The sequence below is a fragment of the Canis lupus genome, chromosome 13 (assembly GCF_003254725.2).
Source record: "Canis lupus dingo isolate Sandy chromosome 13, ASM325472v2, whole genome shotgun sequence".
NCBI classification, from domain to species: Eukaryota; Metazoa; Chordata; class Mammalia; order Carnivora; family Canidae; genus Canis; species Canis lupus.
This window is the reverse complement of record NC_064255.1, coordinates 39,819,775-39,846,214: the sequence shown is the minus strand read 5'-3', so window position 1 is coordinate 39,846,214 and position 26,440 is coordinate 39,819,775. Positions and strand designations below refer to the sequence as shown.

At 42.8% G+C, this 26,440-nt stretch overlaps 1 protein-coding gene across 8 annotated transcripts in view; it reads left to right on the top strand.

Annotated features, from left to right (window-relative positions):
• The window catches only part of ATP8A1 (ATPase phospholipid transporting 8A1), a 224,196-nt gene that overhangs the window by 119,046 nt on the left and 78,710 nt on the right, over positions 1–26,440 (top strand). For all 8 annotated transcript variants that reach the window (XM_049092867.1, XM_049092869.1, XM_049092868.1 and 5 more), the window contains 2 exons: positions 13,042–13,180; positions 16,414–16,478. In XM_049092867.1, coding sequence (XP_048948824.1) covers positions 13,042–13,180; positions 16,414–16,478 — 204 coding nt within the window. The remainder of the gene's footprint in view (positions 1–13,041; positions 13,181–16,413; positions 16,479–26,440) is intronic.

The window sequence follows — 26,440 nt, the reverse complement described above, 5'->3', positions numbered from 1 at the left end:
GACGTACGCGGCCTGAATGTGATGTGGCCTTTACCCTCCGTGGCAGTGTGGTAGGATTAATACACGATGAGTTACCGTCAGGTATTTGAAAATGGATCCTGAACATTAAGTCTTGTGTCTACACGAAGTGCCCTGTAGAAAATTCTGAGGTTGGATGTTAAATGTAGCTGGTTAACATGCTGACTCTGCGTGCCCTGGAGCTTATAGGTTAGATTTTATAGGTTTCACAGTTGTTGTTGTTTTTTTTTGGGGGGGGGGTGTTTATAATAATATCTGGTATTAAAAGCCTTGTGATTTCCATCTTTTATTTTAATTTTTTTGTTTGTTTTTTTTATTTCCATCTTTTAAATGAAGCAGATGTTCAGCCTTCCTTCAGCAGGTGGCAGTCGTGAGTCACTGAAATTCTAGTTGCCTGGGGAAGTGGCCTTAGCCACACATGTACTTTGAGCTTACAGATACAGATGCCTCCCTGGGACGGCCTGTTGTCTACACCGAGTGAAAAGAGGGGTAGATAGCTAGTTCCATTTTGCATTCTGATAAGCCATGGTCTCCACGTTTTAATGAAAAATCTAAAAGACAGAATGATGAAGGGATTGGTTCCCTTGCTCAGCCAGCTTCCAAACAAGGACTGGACTTCTGTGTCCCTCCCGACCCCTGAAACCATAATCTCATTCGGGTATTAGGTTCATTAACGCTACCAGGGCTGCTACTAGATGTTAGGTATCAGGGAAGCTCGAGCACGCCAGCAACGCCCGCTCGCCTGAGACTCTGAGCATCGCCGGCCTAACAAATTTCTGGAGTCAGGAAATCGAAAGGAACCCAGAGTGGTGCCCCCACACACTTGGTCCAACGGAAGATTCCAGGGAAGTGTTGACTTTTGAGGTGAACCCCAGATGATTATTATTTTACCAGTTAAAGGAGATCAGAGGTCTTTTTTTTTTTTTATGCAAAAGATCAGAAATCTTTACAGGGCGGCGGGGGGGCGGGGGGGCGGACCAGGCACAAAGATACTGAAGAACTGGCAACAGAGAGCTATTTTTCAGACAAATGCTTGTCCCGTCCCCGATCATTTGAAGACCATAGGGTTTTTCATGTATCTAGAGCCAGGGCAGTATGACCCCTTGTGTGGCCAGAGCTTCCATTGTTTGCTAAAATCATCAAGGGTTAGTGTTACACCAGAACTGGCTGCCCCAAAAACCACCTACTGAGGCAAGTTTGGGCCTGTCCGAGCGCAGATCCTGCAGGTGCCTTGCCCTAGCTTGACAGTTGCTGCCATAGCAGTACGGGTCAACGTCTTGGCCTCTTTGGCTACTTTAGTGAGGCGTGTTGATGATGTAATCTTTTTAATGTGATTGGAATCTGTTTTTTAAGTAGACCACCATGTTGGGCTTAGCATAGAAGATAGTGAATTTTAAACCATGAGAATGGTTTTTAAGTCCTTTTTTTTAAAGAACAGAACACATTTTCCAAACAAAATAATGCCTGAATCATCATTTATATAATAGAGACAAAGCTGCTCTGTTTTAAAGAATGGAGGAGTAGGGAGGGGCCCCACATGGGCTGTCCCCTCAGCCTCAGCACCTTGCCCTCAGCACAGGTCTGGGAGGAGCTTTTTGTGATTTGGCGGCTCCACTGAGCACCATTTGAAAACCATATAAATATTCCATCTATTTGTGAAATTTTTAGAAAATGTGCTCCTCAGAATACTATAGATTTTTCAAGACTTTTCGCTTCTTGATGAAAGACCAGATCGTCCTCGCGGTCCTGTATACCAGGTGTTTCTGAGCATATTTGCATCAATGATACAAAATGCCCCTGACATGTTGGTGGTAGTGTCATGCTAAAGACATTTGAAATTTGAAGGATTCGTAGAACCTTTCCTGAAAACAAGAATGTTTTTAATGTTACCAAATAAGTGAAAACTTTATTTTTTTTGGGGGGCGGGGGTTTATAAGTGAAAACTTTAAAAGATGAAGAAGGTTGTACTTTTAAACCTTATTCTCGACCGTATCCCTTCATTGTTCAAACAAGTAATTCGGTTTTTGAAATTTGATCCAACGCTTATTCCTTCAGGTATAACGCGCTGTAACCCCCAGCAGAAGCTGCAAAAATATCCAAAGAGACCCAAGAACATCCAAAAAGTTAATGACATTGGTCCCTTGCCACAGTACTTTGTCACTTTTCTTTCCCAGCAGTCTGAGCACTAGAAAGTACTCACTCCACCCTCCAGGACACTCGACAGTCTCTGTCCGAGAAGAGGATTGAGGACTTCCACATCCATCTATAAAATAACAGCGTCATCTCTGCCATCGGGCGGGATGGTCTAAGCTCTAACACTTGCATTCAGATGGTCAACCTTTCAAGATTAAAAAAATAATAATAATTCTGATGCTCTGAGTTGTTGCAAGATGTTCACGAAACATCTTTTTTCTATTACTAAAGATAGGCCAAGAGGCAGCATTTATTCCCAGAGAGACGAAACCATGCAGGAACGAGAAGGTTCTCATAGTTAAAATGCAAAAGGGGTTGTTAGAAGCCTATCAGGCCCTTCAGGTGTCTTGACCTAGTTTAGGAAGAGGATTGTGGCATCGCTTCGGGTTTTATTGAAGGAAATGCCTCTTCATGTCTTCGTCACCACTTCAGAGAACTTAGTTGTCTCCTTTCAGACGATATTCTTGACCTGCTTTACCTGCTTTAACCTTGTTCTTTTGAAAGATAATTGATGTATTTGGACTTGTAATTCTAGGTCATGAAACCACCTATTAGTGTTGGTTTGCATTTTTAAAAATCCGATTTTTAAAATGAAATTTAGAATTAATTTACATGTATTTGGTCGGGAAAATTACAGATAAGTAAGAGAATAATTATGAAGCTTTATGCTTCATTAGCAGTGGTTTCCCTGAAATTTCTCACCTTGTTCTTTGATCTGTCACTTTACATTTATTCTGACGTCTTTCTAAAGCAGATTTTTTTTTTTACCTCCTATTCAAACTCTGCTGCTGGGTTCCTTTGAAAATTAATAGAGCGGAGGGCTCTGATCTTATCAGGGAAGATTTTTTATGATTAAATCATTGGTTGAAATAGGAAAGTGTGCCTTTATAGTAAATACAGGGTTTTTTTTTTAATACGTTTTATATTTATTTGCTTCAACAGAAGAGTGCAGCTGTATCTTCAGCATTGCACAAACCACCTACTAATCGCATCTCATGTTTATGAAAGCAAATTATTTATCTTGAGCAATAACAGAAAACAGAGTGGGTTATAGCAGGTGTTTAGATTGGGCAGTGATTGAAGCATTTCCCTGATGGTCAAATTGGGTTTTTTCTCTTTTTTTCTTTTTCTTATTATGAGGCAGAGATTATGAACTATGTTTTTAAAAAATGATAACTTATGTGATGCAGTTTTGTAATAGATTTTAAGTCAGAGAGGAGCTTAAGAGTAATCAGAAAACCGTAGCTCTGACAATCTAGCTCTCCTTTGAATCAGGTAAGAGTGTTTTATACACATTTTGTGACTTTTGATTAGTGTTGAGCATCTCCTAGATTGAAGCGTCATGAGGGCAAGGACTGTTTTTCAGGTATTCATCACAGAATTTCCAGCGCCTGCCCATCTAGCCTGTGTTAACTACTGAATAAATAGTTGAAAAGGGCAGCCCGGTGGCCCAGCAGTTTAGCGCTGCCTTCAGTCCAGGGCGTGACCCCGGGGTCCTGGGATCGAGTCCCGCATCGGCCTCCCTGCATGGAGCCTGCTTCTCCCTCTGCCTGGGTCTCTGCCTCTCTCTCTCTGTGTGTCCCTCATGAATAAATAAATAGAATCTTTATTAAATAAATAAATAAATAAATAAATAAATAAATAAATAAATAAATAAAGACAGACAGACTTGACAAAATAATAAATGATTCAATTAAATGGTTTATCCAGAAGCGAAGTTTCTTTGGTGGGTGCTTGCTTAATAAAAGCCTGGCCCCTACTACTAATACAGCCCATGCTTTCTACATGGCGAGGATGTTCGCATCGCATCTGATTACTCTTAAGCTCCTCTCTGACTTCTAATCTATTTAAAAAACTGCATCAGTTATCATTTTTTTAAAAACATAGTTCATAATCTCGGCCTCATAACAAGAAGAAGAAAAAAGAGAAAAAAAAACAATTTGACCATCAGGGAAATGCTTCATGTTTGTCACTGAGGATTAATTTAGGGATGTGTCGGGGGAAAGAGCTAGTAATTTTGAGGAATGCATTCTGTAGAAGTGTAGACGCAGCCACTTTAAAGACGTGTCTTCTAAGTTACGTAATCTATGAACATACGAAGCACAGGGTTGGAAAGATCCAGCAGCACGTGCCCGAGCACGCAGCAGGCTCTGTTCGGGGCCGTGGGGCGCAGCCCGGGACGGAGCCCAGGAACCAGCTCCCTGTCTTCAGTCTTAGTGGGTGGAGATAGGACACTTGGAAACTGAAAAATCTAATTCCCGACAGGACTGAGTGTCCCTGAGACGGGACAGCCAGGGGTCGTGAGCTTTTCTACATTATTTCCTTTACTCTTCCCCCCAAATGGGGTTGACGTTTCCAGGATCTTTTTAAGGACTGCTTTGATGTGGCATCGTATAGATGAGCCATCACACTCCGCGTGACTGAGCACAACAGCTTAGCGCCCTTCGCGGCATGTGGCAGCGAGTGGTGTGGAGGATTCCTAGAAAAATATAAAACTTAATGGAAAACAGGACTTTTCTTGAGCATTTCTGACTGCCAAGTTCACGGTAACCTCTGTGTTAGAATGGAGTCCTTTTTCAGATAAAACCACCACTTTTATTCTTGGTAGCTGCAAATATCACTTTCATTTGTACTGAAAAACGAAATGTACTGGATGAGAATTTACATGGTGTACTAGTGATTTCACAGCTTAAAATTCCAGTAGTTTCCTGTTTTACTGTTTGCTTAAGAATATTTGTAGTCTGTCAGCTTGTCTACTAATAAGACCTGCCGCGTTTTGAGCATTGACCACGTTCCAAGGGTCCTGCTCTTTATCCTGATTATTTAGATCGAGGGCCAATAAAGTGGGCTACAGAAGATGATCCATTGGGGCGAGCAGGAAAATGTTATAGCTTCTGTTTCTATTTACATTTTATCTCCGCTTTTTTTAAAAAATAGTTTTCTGGTTTTGCGTTCTGCAAAGTACAGGATTTATTAATGTAAACAGAACAAACATGTCCTACAAAAATACAGTAACATCCTAGGTAAGAACTCAATGTTTTTCCCTAAAATACTACTCAAAAAAAAAAAAAGAATCTTGAGATGACTGATCTAATTCCATTCTCTGAACTACCCTATTCAGTTTGTGTTTTTAGTCTTCTCTTGCTGATGTAGAAATTCTTAGGAAAGTAGACTTGCTGAAGGACACACTTCCAGTGGTTGGCAGAGCGGGGATTCAAATCCCAGTTCTGTCTTAATTCCAAATCCCGTGTTAATAATCCGTATGTTAAAAAAAATAAATAAAAAAAAAATAATCCGTATGTTATTCTGTGGGTTTGGCTTAGGAGAAAGCAAGACTGTATGCGAAATGCCGTGACCCTGAAAAATAAAATGCCCCCAAGCATGTGGTCGCGTAATCTCCCGATTGGCACCTGAGAGGTAGGCGCGGGGCCAGGACACGTCCCACGAGGCTGCGGGGGTCGCCTCTGTGTATCCTGTCTTCTTTAAAACTTGGAGGCAGACCCTTGTTTTTCATGATTTTCCATCAGCTCATCTTTAGAATCGTATTTAAAGTCCTCTGGTTTCCCTTCGGCCTCCCCGTTCCCACCTGCTCTCCTCTCTGGCCTCGTGGATCCCTTGCTGTGAGCGCTCGCTCCGTGGTCCTCTCGCCACCCGGGGGGGCGGGGGGGCAGGGCATTGCTGTCTTCTCTCACAAAGATGGGTAGTGGTTTTGTAGGCTACGCCCAGTCTCCTCTGGGATCCCGATCCCTTGTGGCTGGGTGTGTGAATGCTGACCTTACTGGGCAAGCCCTTGGCTGCGTGAGACTTGGGATAGAATTTCCGTGGTTCAGAAAGCACCAGGGTAAATCTCCTTCTTGGCCTTAGAAAAGCTAAGCGGCCCCCTGGTTTCTCCAGGGGTTCGATGCTCGCAGGCCTAGCATTCTGTAACCCCACGTGAAACCCCACTAAAGGAAAGGAGTACGAGCTTCGCCTTCTTAAAATAACAGCCCACTGTTGCGTGCGCCAAGACGTTGAGAAGAAGAGCCACAGGACGGAGTGCTGACCAGTAGAATGCACCACAGAGGGGAGCCCGCGACCTTTGCAGACGAGCATTGTCAGGTGGCCCAGGATACACACCCACCGGGCGTCCTTCTTCCACTTCCCATATCTTCAAGCTAAATGGGGTGATGACTGCTGTCGCCTCTTACCTGGTCATAAGGCCTCTGTCCCTCCTAACCCGTCCCTGGTTGGCCACCAGTAACCTTTCTGGAACGTAAATCTGATCCCAACCCTCTGCTAAAACCGCCTCCTCAAATAACCTTTGTCTTAGAATCTGCAGACCCTCCCATTTCCAGGCCCTACTGGCTTTCCCAGCCTCATCTTGTTCTCACTGCTCCAGAGTTTGAGATGACTGATCCAATTTCATCCCTGGAGCCGTCCTACTAAATTAGCATTATTTAAATCGCCACCACACCTCGTTCTGTGAATTATTTCCATATTGTCTAAATGGCAACTTCTCAAGCACAATAGGCTCTTGCATACTTCTGCCTTCGCGCGTGGGATTTCTCCTGTTTGCAATGCCTTTGCCCATCCTTTGCACACCACGGCCAAGTCTTAATTCTTCATTTAAGATTTAAGGTCAAGTGTTCACTCGTGTTGGACTGGACTTTTTGGGCCACCCAGACTAAAGAAGAGATCTCTTCCTTGTGTGTCTCTTTGGTTCCCAGAGAGTATGTGTTATTTACTTTTTCTTTTAATTTATTTTTTATTGGTGTTCAATTTACCAACATACAGAATAACCCCCAGTGCCCGTCACCCATTCACTCCCACCCCCCGCCCTCCTCCCCTTCTACCACCCCTAGTTCATTTCCCAGAGTTAGGAGTCTTTACGTTCTGTCTCCCTTTCTGATATTTCCCACACATTTCTTCTCCCTTCCCTTATATTCCCTTTCACTATTATTTATATTCCCCAAATGTGTTATTTACTTTTAAGATAGTGTATGTGGCATTTGGTAATGTTATCTGGGGAGAACTCTGACGGTAGCCCTGTGTTCCAGGTACGAGATTTTGGCTGTGGTTTGGGATTTCAAGGAGAAAGAAATGGGACCAGAGGATCTGAGACCATGGTGAGGAAGAAGGGTAGGGTTTGGACAAGGAACTATCCAGAGCAGTGAGGCTCAGGCCCAGTGCGGAGACGGGTTGCTCACAGGCGTTATGCACCAGGGGTCTGTGAACCCACACAATGGCCAGAGGCACCCACTGCATAGTTCTGTAAATAATGTTTTATTGGGGGGTTCCTGGGGGGCTCCACAGCTGAGCGTCTGCCTTCAGCTCAGGGTGTGATCTCGGGGTCCTGGGATCGAGTCCTGCATCAGGCTCCCTGCATGGAGCCTGCATCTCCCCCTGCCTGTGTCTCTGCCTCTCTCTCTCTGTCCCTCATGAATAAATAAATAAAATATTTTAAATAAATAAATAAATTTTTATTGGAACACAGCTACACCCACTTGTTTACACACAGTCTGGCTATTTCTGTGCCACGACAGAACAGAGTCATTGCAGCAGAGAATGCACGGCCCTCAAACCCTAAATACAGTATTCACCGCCTGTCCCTTCACGGAGAAATGTTGTCAGCCGTGCTCTACGTAGGCAGTTGTCAGGGCTGTAGGGCCTCAAGCCCGTCGCGCTGCTGCCGTCGCACCTGGTCTCACCTCAGGCCTACTCAGTGAGTTCTGGGCTTGGGGCCTAACGATCTGTGGGTAATAGGTTCTCCGGGTGACTCTGAAGACCACCACGGTAGGCTCCCGGCCCATGGCTAATGACTTGGGGTCTCAGGGAAGCAGACACCGGTAACAGGAAGGAGGCGCAGTCCGAAAGCTGTGGGGAATCCGGAGAGGAGTCTCTGCTGGCTCATTCTAAACTACAGATGGCACAGAGGAGAGGACTCGTTGTGTCCCCCCCTTGCCCGGAGCGTATCTGCAGGAGAAGGAGGGCAGGCCTGTGTGCGGGGAGAGGCGCCAGCCCCAAAAGGTGACTGGGAAACAGGGAAATAGGTGCACTTGGCAGGTGTCACTCAGGACCGAGTCTGAAACCGACTCAGAGACGCAGAGTTACTACCAAAGACTGAGAACCGAAACGAAGCTAACGATTTGAATTAAATTCTAACTTTCATTTAATCTCGGTTTTACTCCTTAACTTCTCATTAGCTGCCTTTTGGGTGTTTGTTGATTCCTGGGATTTCTTCTCAACCATCCGCTCAGCTGCACGTCTCTTTGACCTTGGATAATTTACTTCAACCTCCCCAAGGCTATTAACTGAATTAATACATGCAAAGCACTTGGCAGTATCTGATATATTTTCTCTAGTAAGGAAATCTTCCTGGTCCCAATCTTATTTTATATTATTGAAATAGGGAAAAAAAAGAAAAGAAAAGAAATAGGGGTTACCAAATGTTGCTCGTATTTGCCCATATTGACTCTGGTAGGAAGACTTTGCTTACTGACGTTCTTTCTTTATTTGTCTTTAAAGAAACTTCTGCCAAATAGCCCATGTTGTAATCTGAAGCCCAAGTTGATACGAGTTTGATTATTATGCTTTTTATCTTTTAGGAACATTATCACAGGCTTTTAAAAAATACAAAATAATCTAAGTACTAACCAAACATTTGCTCATATGGAAATAAGTCATTTTGAGGTTCTGTTATTTAGCAAAATATACATGTACTGGGAAAAACATAATTTCTAAATCCATCATAATACAATTTACCGTACAGTTTTTAAATATGCTGCATGAAGCCTTTTATCTTTACTCGGGTAGAAACTCCACATTTTTGTGCCTTTTAAAAAATTCTGCATACATTATGAACATCTGAAAGGGAAAATGAGGTTATTGAGGGCTTTACTAGGTGAGTAAATATTATTCCATGATTTTTCAGTGATAATTAAATCTACATTATGTCGAAGAGTCATCAACCTGAAACCTTTATAACTTTCGGCATAGTGACATTTTAAAAGTAAAATTAGTGTTTGAGGTTGTTTTTTTTTTTTTTTAATTCCATAAATGCCATGGGAATTTTATCACGTTTCAACACTTGCAGAATATGTAATTCCCATAGTGCCCATTAGTGGCCATCTGTGTAAGGTAATACATGTTTGGGATGAAATTGATTATGGCTTAAACACTCCTGTGTTATGATCAGGAAAAGCACGCAAAGTTCAAATCTTTTCTTCTAATGGGCCTTATGTAGCTAAAGATATTAATTTCCAGGGCCAACACACCCTATCACTCAAGATCTTAATCTCACAATAAATGACACCGGGGCCAAAGGAAAGGAGGCTGTAGAGCCTTCTACTAAAATTAATAAGTGCTGAACCCAAGGAGTTCTTAGGATAAAAGGAAGATTAACAGGCTTGGGAACACAGTTTTTCCTGTATAGACGTCCAAGTAGACCCACTGCAGTTTTGCTGAATATTCAGAACTGTTTCATTACCCTTTTTAGAAATTCCTGTTAGGATAGTCACCAACACACCGGGGTAGCCTGCTTGTTGGCTTTTTCTCCACATCCACGTCGCTGGCCCTACCTGTTTAGTCCTTAATATTATCTTCACCTGGTTTGAAAAGTGTTTCCTTTTTACTTGTGCAAAACCAGGTACTTTCCTTCTTTCAGAGATGGCTTCATTGTGATCCCCCCCATGCAGTCATGTTATTTTTATTGGATTTGTGCATGATGATACATAGACCTGTATACTTCCTGAGCTCATGACCTTAGCGTTACAAGACCCACAAATATATTTATGTTTTTCTAATGAATATGTTCACATCTTGACTCTCCTATTAGCTAGGTACCCAAGGATTTTGTGAGACATTATAAAAAATCATAATTTTTAGGTTAGAAAATTTTGAAAAAAAAAAGAAAAAAGAAAATTTTGAGAGCTTGTTTTACTGAACTGTCCCCATGTTCATTAAAAAAAAAATCTCATCATGCCTTCTGTGGAATATTTGATATTTGAACACAGCTACATTCTGATCTTCCCCGGGATGGGGGCCAGGATGGTTTAGCTGCAAATGCCCCAAAAGTGGCTGAAAGAATGGATCAAATCATCATCTAAACTTTGAAATACAGCAATTGTCGTGTTGGCATGGTTGTTGCTGAACTATTCTTCCTTTTCATTCCTGAACTTCTTGATGATAATTATTCATCAGGTTATGATAGATTTCAAATCTGCTTCCCATTAAAGATAATAAAATAATACTATCTCCTTAAGGAAGGGAATTTGCTTCCTGTCTTATGTATTATAAACTAAGAAGTCATGCATCAAGTGAATCTAATAGCTATATAACTTATTTGGAGTATATTGAAAAGAATATGGTCTAGATTGCAACAAACAGTACTTTATAATATTTGGGTTTTGGAACCTCTCTGTCTCTCTCTCTGTCTCTCTCTCTCTCTCTCTTTTTTTTTTTTTTTTTTTTTTTGTCATTCACTCACTTTCACTAATGCACCAAACACTGAATGTTAATGTCAGTATTCTGGAGACGAAGTATAAACATGAACAAGACATGGTCCCTACTCTTGACAAAACTCTCAGTTGTATATTTAAGCACTTAATCTGAGGAGCACCTGGGTGGCTCAGCGGTTGAGCATCTGCCTTCAGCTCAGGGCGTGACCTCGGGGTCCTGGGATTGAGTCCCACATTGGGCTTCCCTTCAGGGATCCTGCTTCTCCCTCTGCCTGTGTCTCTGCCTCTCTCTGTGTGTCTCTCATGAAAAAAAAAACAAAAACAAAAACAAAAAATAAATAGTTAATCTGAATATGATAAATTAAGATGTGAAGATGAGCAAAGCTCCATCAAGGCACTGCAGAGGGGAAAACTTGTTTTAGAAATAAAACTTCACAAAAGCAGTAACTTTTGAGTTTGGCCAAGCAGGAGGAGCCAAGTCTCTCCAGGCAAAGTAAGGGAGAACGTGTGGTGTGTATCTATAAACATGCACGCACACACAGATACACACGGACAGAATCACCGATGCATGTGCATGCCTATCTGTAAGCGCTGTGGCAAAGACTGTTGGCTGGCTAATTTAACGCCCATTCCCATTCCTCTTCTCTCTTGCCATCCCACAGTCAAGGCTGGAAAAGCTAAGTACTAACACTTAAGGATGGCCGTGTAAATATAATTAACCAAATAGGGCGGTATTTGGAAATCTGCTAAGGACTTTTAGGAACGCTTTTACTTTCAAATAAGAGATGGATACAGTGGGCATTATTCCCGGACTCCTGTCTCAGGTTGTGGCTAATGTAATTACAGTCGTAGCAGCCAGCTGGAGGTGTTGAAGGAGACCTGCAGAGGGAGTTGAGCTGTTGGTCTCAGGCCCACAACTGCCTGTCCCAGGACTATTTATGGAAGGAACATCAAATCTTCATTTAAGCCATTGTTAGATTTTTTTTTTTCCTGTTACTCCTAGGCAAAAGCATTCCTAACACATACATCCATAAACTCTCTCGTGCTTATTCATGTGTGTTTGCGTATATTTCCAATGCCTATCAAGACTTAGGACTAAGTTTAGACTTACATTTTTGGTAAATAGTAAACAGAACTTAATGTTAGAAGGAAGACAGACTATGGAATGCTTTCTTTGTTGTTACCAATTTGGACACTCCCCTTAGCACTTGATTTCCCTTGTATCTGTACTGTCCTTGTCTGGTGGTTTTTTTTTTTAAGATTTTTATTATTTATTTATTCATAGATACACACACACACACACACACACAGAGGCAGAGATACAGGCAGAGGGAGAAGCAGGCTCCATGCAGGGAGCCTGACGTGGGACTCGATCCAGGGTCTCCAGGATCACGCCCTGGGCTGCAGGCAGTGCCAAACCACTGCACCACCGGGGCTGCCCTTGTCTGGTGTTTTAAATAAACAAAACAAAAGTAAAAAGGGAGAAAAAGCTTAAAAAGAAAGATAAACGTTGGGGTGGATCATACTGGTGGTTAGGTTACAGGGGAAATCCAGGAATCGGTCAACTGTGGCTTAGTTGGTCACTGTGCATTCCTGTGTATTTAAGACCAAGAACCATTGCGTCTATTTACATGGTGAGCCAGTTTCCCTAACAACCAAGAAGTTGTTCTCTTTTTTCCTCCGTTTAAGAAGACAAGAGTAGAAACCTTTCTTCTTCTTGGTGAACGATGAGAAGAGCTTTCTGCAGGACATATTGATTGTGGTCGCTCTTGTATGACACACACCACCTAGCGAGCAAGCAGTCTTTAACAGACTCTGGCCTCCTATTACACAAGTAGGGAGCAACGTGAGAGGTGCCCAACCTGCTCTTTGCTACAGAGACTGAGGCCGTCCCTTGGATTCATCCTCTCTTCCTCGGCATTTCTAACTGTATGATGTGTGTATATTTTCTGCGTCAAATTACGATTTAATCATATAAGCTTTTTTTCAAATGCTTTTTCAAACAGGTCAGCAGGATTGCTTCTTTGCTGGGTTGATCTTCCTTAGTTTTTGTCGTTGGTGTTTGTTATGAGCCACCTGCTCCTCTTTAACTCCCTTTTGATTTCTCCCTGCCATATGGTTTTTTGTTGTGTTTTTTTGTTGTGTTTTGTTTTTATAGGAGTCCATCCCCTGCCTTAGAAAGGAATAAGGTAGTACAGATATCTTCAAGTTCATGCCGAAGTACTGGATTCAAAGTTGGGGATCCTTAAGAGAAAATTCAATGGGATGGTTGGAATTCACATCAACGTCTCTGTGTTACTGTTTAGTCTCTGATCGAAAGACATATGCACACTTCAATTCTTAAAGAATCTAAACTGGTTTTCCTCTTAAAATTTTTTCCTCTCATCTTCTCCAGAATCTTCAGCTACTTGGAGCTACAGCCATTGAGGATAAATTGCAAGATCAAGTGCCTGAAACTATAGAAACTCTCATGAAAGCAGATATCAAAATCTGGATCCTCACGGGGGACAAGCAGGAAACCGCCATCAACATTGGTAATTCACCTAATTTCAAACTCTAAATTTTGATGCTTAACACGTTGACATATTTTAGAAGACAAATTTGAGATATTTCAAGATCTGAAAGACGTGGTTTTGTAAGATCTCCATTTGTAATAGTATTGGGCTTACCTGTTTACTAATGGCCCCTTTGCATTTAACAAGTCTCCCACAACCACAAAATAACCCTCTCTCACCTTTGTATTTTTACCTACCTCTACCTTCCATCCGTAATTGACGCATGTAGGTAACATCTCTGCAGCTGTCTGTGAAAGTCTGGAGACTGGGTTTATGGCAGGCTTGTATAGTATTGGCACTTGTTCATGTGACCGAAGGAGATTTCTAGGAAGGGAAATAAGAAGGTTGCCAGTTCATCCCACATTCATCCTGCAGTTAATTCATTCTTCAGAAAGAGGTTTTATTAGTCTGCTCACGCTGCCATAACAAAATACCACAGATTGTGCGAGTTAAATAACAGAAATTTATTTTCTCTCAGTTCTAAAAACTGGAAGTCCAAGATCAAGTGTCAGCAGGTTTGGGGTCTTCTGAAGCCTCTCTTCCTGGCTGGCAGTGGCCACCTTCCTCCTTGTCCTCCGTTGACCTCTCCTCTGTATCTACAGAGGATGCACACTCCCGGTGTTGCTTTCATTTCTTAGAAGGGCACCGTTGCTATTAGATCAGGAACCTGCCTTCTGATCTCATTTAGTTCTAACTTCTTAAAGGCAGGTTCTGCAGATATTGTGCGTTAGGGCTTCAGCATGTAAAATGAGGGGGACACAGTTCATAATAGAGGTCTTACTGAGAAGAAGGTGAATATTTGGTGTGAGGCCTATTATACCAGTAATGTGCAGGAAAACGTCACTTTTTTTTTTTTCTTCCACATTCAGTATAGCAGGTGGCCTGCACTCTGTAAACCCTGACATAGATTTTGCCTCTGGATATTAATGATATGAATTACATCCAAAACTCTCCCAAAGTCGAAGAAACTGTTCAGCGGCATTGACAGCATAAAACCACATTTTTAGAAAGTCACCGTCAAATATCATTATTTAAGAAACATTTAGCTAATACTCCTTTTAGAAGTTTTAGTAATCTCAGTATTCCTCATATATAAAACCCCAGATTTAAAAAAAAAAAAAAAAAAACCCAGATTTATACCAAATGGCTGATAGTAGAGGAAAATTATTTTTTAAAAGACACCAGCTAGTAGAAGTTTAAATCTATAAGCCACACAAATGGTTAATTTGGGTTATAAAAATTATCACTGGTGTTAGAGACAAATGGAAAGAAAATGTGCAAAGGATATAGAATGCCTTAGAGTTGGGAGACCTGAAAAAGACAAATATGCTGAATTGAAAACATGGCTACAGGTGGAGGGAGACTGTGTGGTGGCAGAGTGATACCTGAGGAAAATAAGTTCAGGGTGTGTAGCCATGATGACAGTTCATGTGAAGAGTACGGTGGTGGCATCTGGTAACATTTAACTTGTAGCGTCTTGGGCAATAATCTTTGGGGCCTTTTTCCTAGAATAAAGCTGGTGAGACTCATTCATATAGCAAATGGTTACGGTGCGTTGCACAGAAGGATTCAGGTTTAACTGAGAAGGTCAGAAAGAACTCATCGAGATGGTGACATTTGAGAAATGACCTAAGAGAGTTGATAGAGCTTGTCCTTCGGATGATGAGGGAAAGCTGTCTTCTGTGCTGGAAAGAGAAGAAATGCAGAGAGGGAGAGCAGGAGAAAAGGATAGTGTAACGGAGCCCAGATTGGATGGGGCCTCCCAGGCCCCAGGGAGGGAGGGGGGCTTTGTGTTTACTCTGGGGAGATGGGCAACCCCAGGGTGGTTCTGAGCAGAGGAAAGATGGGGACTGGCTTTCCCATGAAAATGACTTTCCACAGTCTGGCCTGTAGGCTGGCTGAGAATGGACTGGAAGGGAAGAAGGGGTAGAAGCAGGGAGACCAGAGAAGAGGCTGTTACGTTAATCCAGGTGAGGCACAGTGGTGACTAGGACCTGGGTGGTAACAGTGAAGGTGATGAGAAATGGCCAGAATATTATTTTAAAGGATTGACTAATAGATTGGATGTGTCGGGTATGAGAGAAACACGGACTCAGGCATAACTCCGAGGAATTTTAGCCATCGTGACTGAAGGATGGGGTGGTCGTTAACCAAAATGGGGAAGACTGAGGAGAAGCAGGTGCTCTGGGAGGACATCAAGAATCTAGGTTTTGGATATGTTAAGTTTGAGATGCCTGTTTTGCACCTCAGCGTCTGCTGTTAACACAGACACTGGGATGTGAGAGTCTGGGGTTCAGGAAAGAGCTCTAAGTGGGAGATGTGAGTCCCAGAATGATCAAGGTGTAGGTGGTATTTAAAACCATTGTATCTGGGGCACCTGGGTGGCTGGGTGGCTCCGTGGTTGAGTGTCTGCCTTCAGCACAGGTCGTGACTCCAGCGTCCTGGGATCAAGTCCCACATGGGGCTCCCCGAAGGAAGCCTGCTTTTCCCTCTGCCTGGGTCTCTGCCTTTCTGTGTGTGTCTCTCATGAATAAATAAAATCTTTAAAAATAAACAAACAAGCCATTGTATCAAATGAGCTCACAAAAGGAGCAAGTATAGGTGATATTATTTTACGTGCAATGGTCCTATTTTAAACACCAGTCAGCAGGGTGGCTTGTTTGGCTCCAGCCACGTTCGTCTGTTTGCAGATGGGTTCAGAGCAACAGAGGTGGTTCAACCAGTAGGTGATTTTGCTCTGCGGCAAGTACAGCAAAGCAAGAGGACGGGACCTCAGAGGGCAGGACCACAGTCCAGGGGCAGGGCCATGGTGGTGTGGGATCAGGTCCTGCACCTTCCCCAGGAACAATCACCAGCCCCTCTTCTGCTCCTCGTGTTGGTCATCAGGAAGGCTATTCCACGTGAATTTATTAGGTTTTGGGACACTGAAAGTCATTACCATATTGTTTTTCCCTACTTGTTGATCAAGACAACCTTAACACGCCCAGTGTTACCCTTGTGTCCCTCCTATAAGAAGGAAGAACGTGCCTTCAACGTCCCGCAAACCTGGAAACCGCTGACTTCATCAGCGTCCTAATAAAATAGACAAAACCTTAATTTTATCTATAAATAAGATTTAGGTTATTTTTAGAGTGTTACCACTTTAGCATCTTCACTGCTTCTCTCTAGAGAAATGGATTCTATCAATTAATCTACACTGTGTTTGGACATAGGACACTCCTGCAAACTTTTGAGGAAGAACATGGGAATGATCGTTATAAACGAAGGCTCTCTTGATGTAAGTAAAATCATTTTTTTAATCCTTTAACAACTTAATCATCTTGCAGTATTTTATCTTCAAATAGTTTTGGAAATGTTTGATCTTCCTCAGGTTAAAAGATCATTCTCGCTCCTGCTCTGGTGTCACGTAACGTATACTGGTCTGAACCACGTTGATGTAAATAGATTCCAGTTTTATGTCCACAAGCAGCTAAAACAAGTCACTGAATGATTTGCTTGATGGTGTGAGACGAAACTGCTTTACAAAAGCATCATGTCAAGAGGTTACTGAGTGATTACAGTTTATTCATATCTACCTGGGAATTTTGTATATTCATCACTTAATATCTGCTTTAGCTTCCAGGGTTCATATATATTTTGTTTCTTTAAAAAGAAATCTGTGGAACCTATTAAATGGCATGAATTCACCATTCCTTATAGGAAAGTCATGTTGTTCTGTTTTGGGTTTTTTTAGTGTCCTAATTTCTGGGCCGAAATGTAAATCCCTAGGATGTCCTTTTTTCAGGGCTGCGATCACATGAAGTTATATTTGGGAAAGAAGGGAAGATTTGTTGCGTGTACAGTGTAAAATAGAAGTTACGCCAAAAAAAAAAAAAATTGCAGGTCAAATGACCTGTAAGAATTTTAAAGTAGAGGTGAGTGTTTGTAACTTAAGGTGGAAGACAGAACAAGGGAGGTGACTATACGGCTGCTTGAAATAGCCACTGACGCAAAGAGCGGAGCAGAGAAAAACCTGTTATTAAAGATGAGTGAAGTGGAGAGGCCACTGTGTTCGAGGGATGGTGAAGAGGGAAATGTTCAGAAGTCAGGAGGAGAACAGAAATTATATGTAAGAAGCAATTTGACTTCTGATTTTTGGATTGGTTGATGGTCTCTTCATGATTTGGCCTCAAAAACAATCCCTGTGATCCTTTTCCCTTTCTTGTGAAACCTTTGAGACACTAGTAGCCTAAAGAATAACACGTGATTTTTGAAACTGTGAAAGTTGTTCACATCCTTAATAATAAGTACATTGTGTGAACCTACAAGCACAAACTTAAAAAAAAAAAATTCTAGCCTGTGGTTGGAAGACTTTCCTTTTTATTTACTCATTCAGTAGACCTCTGACAGGCACCAAGAATATGCCACTAAGTGAGCACTCAAGGGACCCCACCCCTTCTGGTTTGTTGTCTCTGTTCCCTAACCCCTCAGGTTGTTAATTTTTTGGTTTATTCAAGTTACAATGTCATGAAAAATTATGACTGTGCTAGCCTTGCCCTTCAAAAGCTCACAGATAATAAGTAAAATGCAAACAAGTAAAGAACAAAACGGATACCAAAAATTTTTTTTAAAAATAAAAATGAACAAAACAGATACAGAAATAAGGTAGGTGTCTTGCTATGAAATTATATATTGTGAAGCTCAGGGAGGTGTTGTTAAAGTAAGCGGCATTTAGTTAGAGGCTTGTAGCTGAGTGATGGAGGAACACCTGAAGCAGAAACTGAATGCAAGTCAGTTCAAGGTATATTTGGGGCATGAAAGAGGAGCGTTGAACACAAGGTCATAATTTTTTAAAGTTTTCTTGGACTAAGTGTAGGCACGTAAGGGGTAAAGTTAAAGCTATAGAAAGGGGCAAGTGCACGTGTTAAAAACGTGAATCCGCCTCCCTCACACCCAAGCTCCCTGGTTTCTGCCCCGAGGGATGGCCACCAGCTCCAGTGTCCGAGGGCTCGTCCAGGGATGTTGTGCTATGGCTGGGGGCTACACACGTGTTTGTCGGCGTACAGACCCTGTTATCAAACACAAGTCACAACATGCGGTTCACGCTGCTTTATACTTCCTCTCCTTAGCAGTTGCTCTGCAGTAGCATAGGTGAAGCCACCCAGGTCGTCTCCAATGGCGGCACAGTGGAGAGATGATGGAGGAGTGGAAGCTGGAAAGGTGGTCTCAGGTCAGCTATGGGGGTCTGGGCCAGCTCTGAGGACTTGCTTCCACCACCAGGCAAGGGAGGCAACTTCATCAGCCTCTTCAAAGAGGCGGGATGGGAGACAAAGGTCGGAAGGGTGGTGAGGCATGGGGTGCAGGCAACGGGCTGGGAGACGTAGGTAAGAAGGGATGGGGGTCCAGGGCCGGCGATGTGGTATGAGGGAAATTCGGGGAGCTTACCCCGTGCGATCCCTGGAGTGGCTCCAGAATTGGGTGGCAGTTGTTGACAGCTCCGCAGAAACGTCGGGAAACGTTCTCTGCATCTCCATAGACGTTTAAGACTTTGTCAGCAGCATGGGTGACAGGTGCTAGATGCTTTTTCTGAAAGACATCCGAGGTGAGGCCTGTGACACTGATGCCCAAGTATGACCGGCCAGGCTTGATCTGACGCGTGAACCTTTCTGTCCTGGTGTAAAAGCTTTCACCCCTTCCAGGCTGTGACAGCAAGGCTTCTTTGGTTGTCGTCTGCCTCATAACTGTTCTCCCAAGTCGGATACACATGTTCTCTATGTGTCGCAAGTAGTGAGCGATAGAAATCATAATCCCAAGGGGAGAAAAAGAGAAAAAAAAAGAAAACTGAAATGCCAAAAATATTCAGTGTACCGCATCATGATGGTTAAGAGCAGGGCCTTTATTTTCATTTTGAAGTTTTCAGGGTGGTGACTCATAAGTGATGAGCACCTGGAAAGTCCCTGCACGACCTGTCTCTCCTGGACCCAACCAGGTGGGGCTCCCAAGCCAGTAGTTTCAGTGAAAGCAGGGGTCTGTGCCTGCCTGTTTTGCTTTCTAATTCTCCAGCAATGCCCAGCAAATTGCCGACCACACGGTGAGTCCTCCATCTCTATGTGAGAATTAAGTCACTGAGTAATTATAAATTAAGGATTTACCTTAAAAAAAAAATAAAGTTGGGAAAAAAAATTTTTAAAAAGCTGGGGACCCCCCCCCCTCCCGCCAGTGGCTCAGCGGTTGAGCGTCTGCCTCCGGCTCAGGGCGTGACCCCGGGGGTCCCCCATCAAGTCCTGCATCGGGCTCCCTGCATGGGGCCTGCTTCTCCCTCTGCCTATGTCTCTGCCTCTCTCTCTGGGTCTCTCATGAATAAATAAATAAAAATCAAAATATATATATAAAAATAAAAATTTTTTTAAAGTTGTATATCGGTTTTGAATTCAGCAGTATTGATCTTGTCTGATGAGGTGTTTAGAAAGGCCCGTGGCTGTCCAAGTGACCGTGTGGGGTGGGAGACAAACGGATTAAGGCTAGTGTACCCAGCTCTCTGCAGCCTTGCTTTTTCTCTCACTGCATCTGGGGAAGGTTTTTCTCCCAGGGAGTTAAGTGGTGACTTTACAAATCTGGCTGTTTGGGGTCAGACCCGCTGTGGTGCTCTCATTTGCTTCTCAGCAGGAAAGGAAACATCACTTTGCATAGCTCCTTCAGATCTTGCGTTGTAAAATCCACAGCTGAGATTTCAAGCAAATCATTAGATGTGCTAGAAAGCCTGTAGATAAATCATGATTTATTTCTCATTGTCGTGGGAAAGCAAAGCATCCTGTGTGTTCAGATTGTTACCGAGCCTGATAAAATATGGGATTACCATTCCATCAGCACAAACAACTCACGTGTAGGTGATAAACTTGGCAGGAGGGTAATATCTTAGGAAATCATGCAATAGGAAATGCATTGTGGGTGTGTGTTTCATCAAGTGACAGTTCTAATGAGCGTGCTCAGATTATTCTGTAAAATGATACAATTGTGCCCTATTCTGAACGGGAGACCCTGGGCAAATTGAAATTAGGTCACGTCTCCGAGCCAGTTTTGCTGCCTGTAAAGGGAGGATAACGTCACCCTGGGCACAGGACTGGTATGGGTCGTACCCGGCACGGCGTGTTGAAGAAAGACACAGTATAGAGTTTCGTAGAAAAATAGTATTTCAGCAGCTTGCAAGTTGTTTTGCGGAATGATCATTTTCACTACGAAAGATCTATTATTTCACCATCTTCTAATTCTTTTTCTAAGCAAGATATAAATGTAGATCTTCTTTTGCCTAAGTGACGCATGTTGCTATGAACCGTGCACGTTTTCTACCGAGATATTCCTAATGCTAACTGTTCATTTTAAAACCGAATCTTTTTTTTTATGTTGAACCTATACACGTAAAATATTATATTTGGGGCTCTTCCGTTTCCACGTAGAAAAACCTTTCTCCTGGCAGTCACCATAATGGGAATTTTTGTCTTCCCATCTCTAGCTCATGTCAAAAAAAAAAAAAAAAAGTTATTTGGCTTTCTGATTTTCTCATTTGGAGTTTGCATACAATTATCCTTCTTGAAAAATTAACGGCTGTTCAGCATTTTTTAAAACCGTTAAGTAAAAGTATGAGACCAAACCGCAGTTGAAAATACCCACCATTTGCTTCGATGTGGATGGAACTGGAGGGTATGATGCTGAGTGACATAAGTCAATTGGAGAAGGACAATCATTATATGGTCTCATTCATTTGGGGAATATAACAAATAGTGAAAGGGAATAAAGGGGAAAGGAGAAAAAATGAGTGGGAAATATCAGAAAGGGAGACAGAACATGAGAGACTCCTAAGTCTGGGAAAGGAACTAGGGGTGGTGGAAGGGGAGGTGGACGGGGGCGGGGGGGGTGACTGGGTGACAGGCACTGAGGGGGGCACTTGGCAGGATGAGCACTGGGTGCTATTCTATATGTTGGCAAATTGAACACCAATAAAAAATAAATTTAAAAAAAAAAAAAAGAAAATGCAGAGTGAAAGTCTTGCTCTAAAGATCTGATTTGGAAATCAGGACAGGCCTCTGCCCTTCCTGGCTCCCTTCACATTCACAGCAGGAGCAGCAGCAGCCCTGCTAAGGTGCTGCCCGGAGCACAGCAGGTGTTCACGCCCAGGCCCCTGCCACCTGTTGTCCCGTATCCACAGCATCAGCAAAAGAGTTTCCTAGAAAGCTTAATCATTTTTTTTCTCTTAGTTTAGAAAATAAGAGTTTCATAGGTAAGCACCACGGAGAAGCATCTAACGCTGGTCAGAATCTATTGGGTATTTGTAATACACTGATCATTCAGGGAATTTGTATCATTTCTTCTTGTGCTACTGTGAACCCCTTTATCAGTTCTGTTTATGTCCTTGGCAGGAGACGTTTCCTTACGGGTCTGCAAGGGCAGGAATTTCAGATTGCTGGCTCGAAACTGCTGTACTTCCTCCGTCAGTTCCCAGCAATGCCTGGGAAGTATCCCACAGACGTCTCAAGCCCCGTCCACTTCATGACCTAGGTCCAAGGGATTCTTCTCACATCTCTTTCATATCTTTAGTTTGTCATGATTTGTTCAAAGTCTGTCTGCTAAAACGGGAAAAGTCTAAAAATGTGAGCTAAGAACTAGGGAATCTCAATCTGTCTTCAGCAGCCGGTGTCTAATTAAGGCCTTTCCAATCCCAATGCCACCATCCTCATCTGTCAAGTCCAGGGAGGATAGGAGAGACCATCATGTCTTGAGCCATTAACCCCGTGGGCGTCAGAACAATCTATTTGGGTCTCCATAATATAACCTAATGTCTGTATTACAGCGTGATATACTCTTAACCTTGGTCTCTTTTATGTGGGGAGTTGCTGGATCTGTCCTGGGATCTGTCCCACGCGGGATCTTAAACCTGTTCTCACTGTTCCCTCCTTTTCCTCTCTAGTGTCTGGCTTCCCTAGGGAACAAAAAAGGGCAAAGGAGAAAACTGTTTACTATCTATGTGTTGAATCGGGGGGAATGATGGTTAAATGTGTACATATGTACGTAGAAAGCTTGGAGAAATAAGTTCCCTGCCCTCAAAGTCAGCAGGCTTCCAGCGTGTACAAGTCTCACTGACTGAGCTGAGCAGCCCTGCCTGCCTCTCCTTCAGAGCATCGGGGCAGTCCTAGGACGTTCACGTTCAGCCTGAGTAGGGGTCGGCACCTGATACGTGGGAAGCAGGGAAAGGCTCCCAAAGCAAAATGCAGCTTTCTGACTTTCCGTGAAAAGGGAGCCCTCCTGTCCCTGCAGAGCTCAGTGCGTTGCTGGGACCATCATAAGAAAAACACCAGCTCGTGTTTATGAAGTGCTTATTTTTTGTACCAGGTACCGGACTAAAGACTTTATAGGGACGATCACACCCCTGAAAACATTAATAGGCAGATACTATCACGCCCGTTCTAGAAGTCTAACTTGACCTCTGGTGCTGACCGCCATGGGAGGACGGGTCCAAGGCCTTGGATTCCGGGGTGTAAGCAAATAGATTTTTCTGGGCCTCAGTGACCCGCTACTCTTGTAAAACTAAAGTGGTGATCATATCCATCTCAGGGGTACGTGGTGAGAATTAAACAAAACAGTACCTTCTAAATACTAGACAATGGCTAGCATGCCGTAAGCTCTTTAAAAATACAGACCATTATCATCATCATCATTATTATTAGTTCTCTTAGAGTTACTATTCCCAGGGAAGGTGGTCCTCATTGCCAGCTGATGTAACAAGTGATTTTATTTATTTTTTCTTTTTTTTCAAAAAAGATGATATTCAGGGATCCCCGGGTGGCCCAGTGGTTTAGCGCCTGCCTTTGGCCCAGGGCGTGACCCCGGAGTCCAGGGATCGAGTCCCATTTTGGGCTCCCTGCAGGGAGCCTGCTTCTCCCTCTGCCTCTCTCTCTGTGTGTCTCTCATGAATAAGTAAATAAAATATTTTTAAAAAGAGAGAAAGAGATGATATCCAACAGCTGCCCTTCTCACTACTTACACTTCTCTGCTTACTTTGAGAATATGACCTCAAGCCAGCCCGGGTTGGGTTATGGATACCGATGCTTTTCCCCACTGATATATTTCATAGAAAATGAATTCTTAACCGCATTTGATACTCACAAGCATAAGAATATATATTTTTCAACACCATGGTAAAATAAAGCACCTTATGAGATTGCTCGGTTTGGGGTTTGTTTGTTTTTTTTTCTCTTCTAGCTGAATTTGATTTTCTAACACCATGTAAGCTTCAAATATAACTTACAGGGCCTTCGTGACATAAAGGGTGAGGTTGTCATCTGTATCCTTTTAAGCTCGACTTGTATGTATTATGCAGACAAACCTCACTGTTTGGGGAACCAGCCACCGTTGAGTGGCCTCTGAAAGACATCCAGAATAAGCAAGTTACTGACTTGACTGCAGAAAAAGGAGGAGGGAGAAAGAGAATTGGGGCTACCTCAGGTTTTGTCTTGATGGGTCCCGCGAGCCCAATACAATACATTTTGTATTGCTTTGAAAAATAGTTTAGGCAGGTTTTAAACCACACTGCATTCGCCTCCACCGCCAGTGTGGGAGCTTCAGGGTTGTGAATTTTCTCTTACCATTAGCAAAGCTGTCTCAGCTTTTTGGCCGGAAAATTTTAAGATCTGCGTTTAACTTTTGAGGTGTTAATATATCCCTATCAGAAGCCAAGTTATGTTTTTAAAATGTCCCGTTGCAGGATGACTGTTCAAGTGGTGCCTGGCACACGGCTGACTCTGAGAAGCTCTCAGCGAAGAAAGCCAATTTTGTTACATTTGAAAGAAATGAGTTACCAAAAAAAAAAAAAGTAAACATGATTAAAAAAATGAAAATAGCATCTAAACAAATAATCTGTTCTATTTTCCTCTGATTTGAGACGCCACCTGCCACAAGCCAAACTATGTGGCTGAGAAAGTTCCATCGAACGCATTGCTTGGTCTCCTAAAAACTAAATGTGACCCCTTTCCTTAAAATTCAGTGATCTTGGCTGGCGTGCAGAAGTCTAAGTGAAGTTGTTCACGAATTCATAGTAGTTCTGTTTTGAGAAATTTTTCCTATCCGCAAGCCTGAATATTCTTTAGCGCGTTCACTTTTTTTTTTTTTTTTTTTTTTTTTTGCTGAACATCTGAACTCCTCCAAGAGATCCTCAAGTCCTAGAATTACAGGTAAATGCTTTCTAACCAGTCTATCCCTGCCACTGTCCCCAGAGCTTGTTGACATTTTGAGGGCAACAGGCCACGCCTTGTGACTTTTTTGCATCCCCGCCACCCATTCCTTCTGATGAGTCATCACAGCCATAAAATTGACAGTTTAGAGGAAACCTACTGTCTGCCAGGTGTCTCTGCTCCCACGGGGCTGGGCTTGGGTGTTTCGCTTACAGGGAGAGACTTTGAATTTGCACACCTAGCAAGTGCAGAATCCTGAACTTCAACCTCGGTCACTCTAAGTCCAAAACCATTTTTTTTTCTTTTTGTTTTTGAATAACCATACCTTCTCCAGTGGTGGCAGAGACGCAGTCCCAGGAGGAAGCTTTCTGGGAGGAACCCCCCACGTTTCCTACTATGTCCTTCTCTCCCTTCCCACTCACCACCAGGACTGCAGAAGCAGCTGAAAGCAGGATGCCCTTTTGGAAAACTGTGGTGTTTCAGCATCTTGCATTTATGGGGTTCAGGAAAGACTCTACGTTTCCTTTTACTAATACGACAATTGCATGTAAGGTTTTATTGAACGTCCATATGAAGTGATGGAAGTGGTGTGCATTTGGGATTTGCACTGAGAACATACAGCAGACATGGAGTCTTTTGCATTCCTGCACTAATTAATTCAAATTATTAGGAAAATGGGCCCAACATCAGCTTTCTCTTTGGTTCTTGCTTTATGGGGATGACAGTTTCTCGCAGAGCCCCGTTTGTTATTTCCTCTAAATCGTTGATTTGGTAATTTGCTGACTTTCAAAAAACCAGCTGTGTATTCCAAGCAGCCTCTCCCTGGCCAAATCGAAGACAGTATGAGAGACTGGATGTCTGCTGACCTGGTTCCTCTGGAATCTTCCTTCTGCGTTTGAACCCCTGCCACCACCAGAGAATATTTAATACCAAGCCCAAAATAAGTGTTTAGGAGGCTTTCAGTGGTGGTTTAAAATAATTACCATGAGAGCTTTGGAGAAAGCCTTCATCCACAAAACTACTTAAATTATATAATTATACCCCCTACTTCACTCTTCCTTCCTTTCTCTGGATTTCTCTTTGCTACGTGCCCCTCCCCAACACTGAAACTTAGCCTCGGACCCAGACTCGACACCACTCTGCCCCCCCCCCCTTCAGTGTAGCCCAAGTGAGACTAGATGCCTCCTAAGGAGTTATTTGCCTGATGGAACCTATCATAATCCCACATCCCAAACCTCTGCCCAGGGGCCAATTTATCCAGCACTACAACTTCCTCTTCTTTCCTTCTTCCATTTTGTAACCTTGACCTTTCTGATGGCATGACCCTACTGGGAGACTGGACTGCTTCCTCAGTTACTGTGTTTTATATGTATTCCCATGCATATAAAAAGCCCATATCTATGTAACAGCAAAGCATGGGAATTCTTTTTTTTTTTTTTTTGGTCTCTTTCCCCTCTTCATTATATTTAGCAATATGTATTGATTAAATGCATTCCCTTGGCTGCCTTCCATTATGCTGTTTTTGGAGGACCTCTTTACCCATATGTTTTTAATGATTTCACCTTCTGTCTGCCCTTATCCACTTTGGAAAAATTACCGTATGTTAGTTTGGTTCTATACGAATATGTTTTTTAAGGTTATGTTCTTGTATCGTCTGGGAGTTTAAAAACACCAGAGCTTTTTGGTCAAAAACCATGTCCAAGAAAGCTGGCGATCCTACTGGAATGAATACTAAATGGACCAATTATATATAAATGTAGTTTCTCTCTACTCTCAGGCTTACATTTTTTACAGCTTACTGCCGCCTGCGCTAGCTGATGGAATAGTGGATGTATGTGTTACACAGACGTATGTGGAACGTCCAGTGTTCCACTGAATCAATAACACGTTGTCGAAAAACAAGTAATAACCAGTGGTTTATCCATGTTGCTATTATGGGAGTCGTAACTCACTCTTTAAGAACTTGCTAACATTGTCCATACTTGATATGGTCATAACATATTATTTTAGAATGTCCTTGGAATGTTCTGTTAATTTG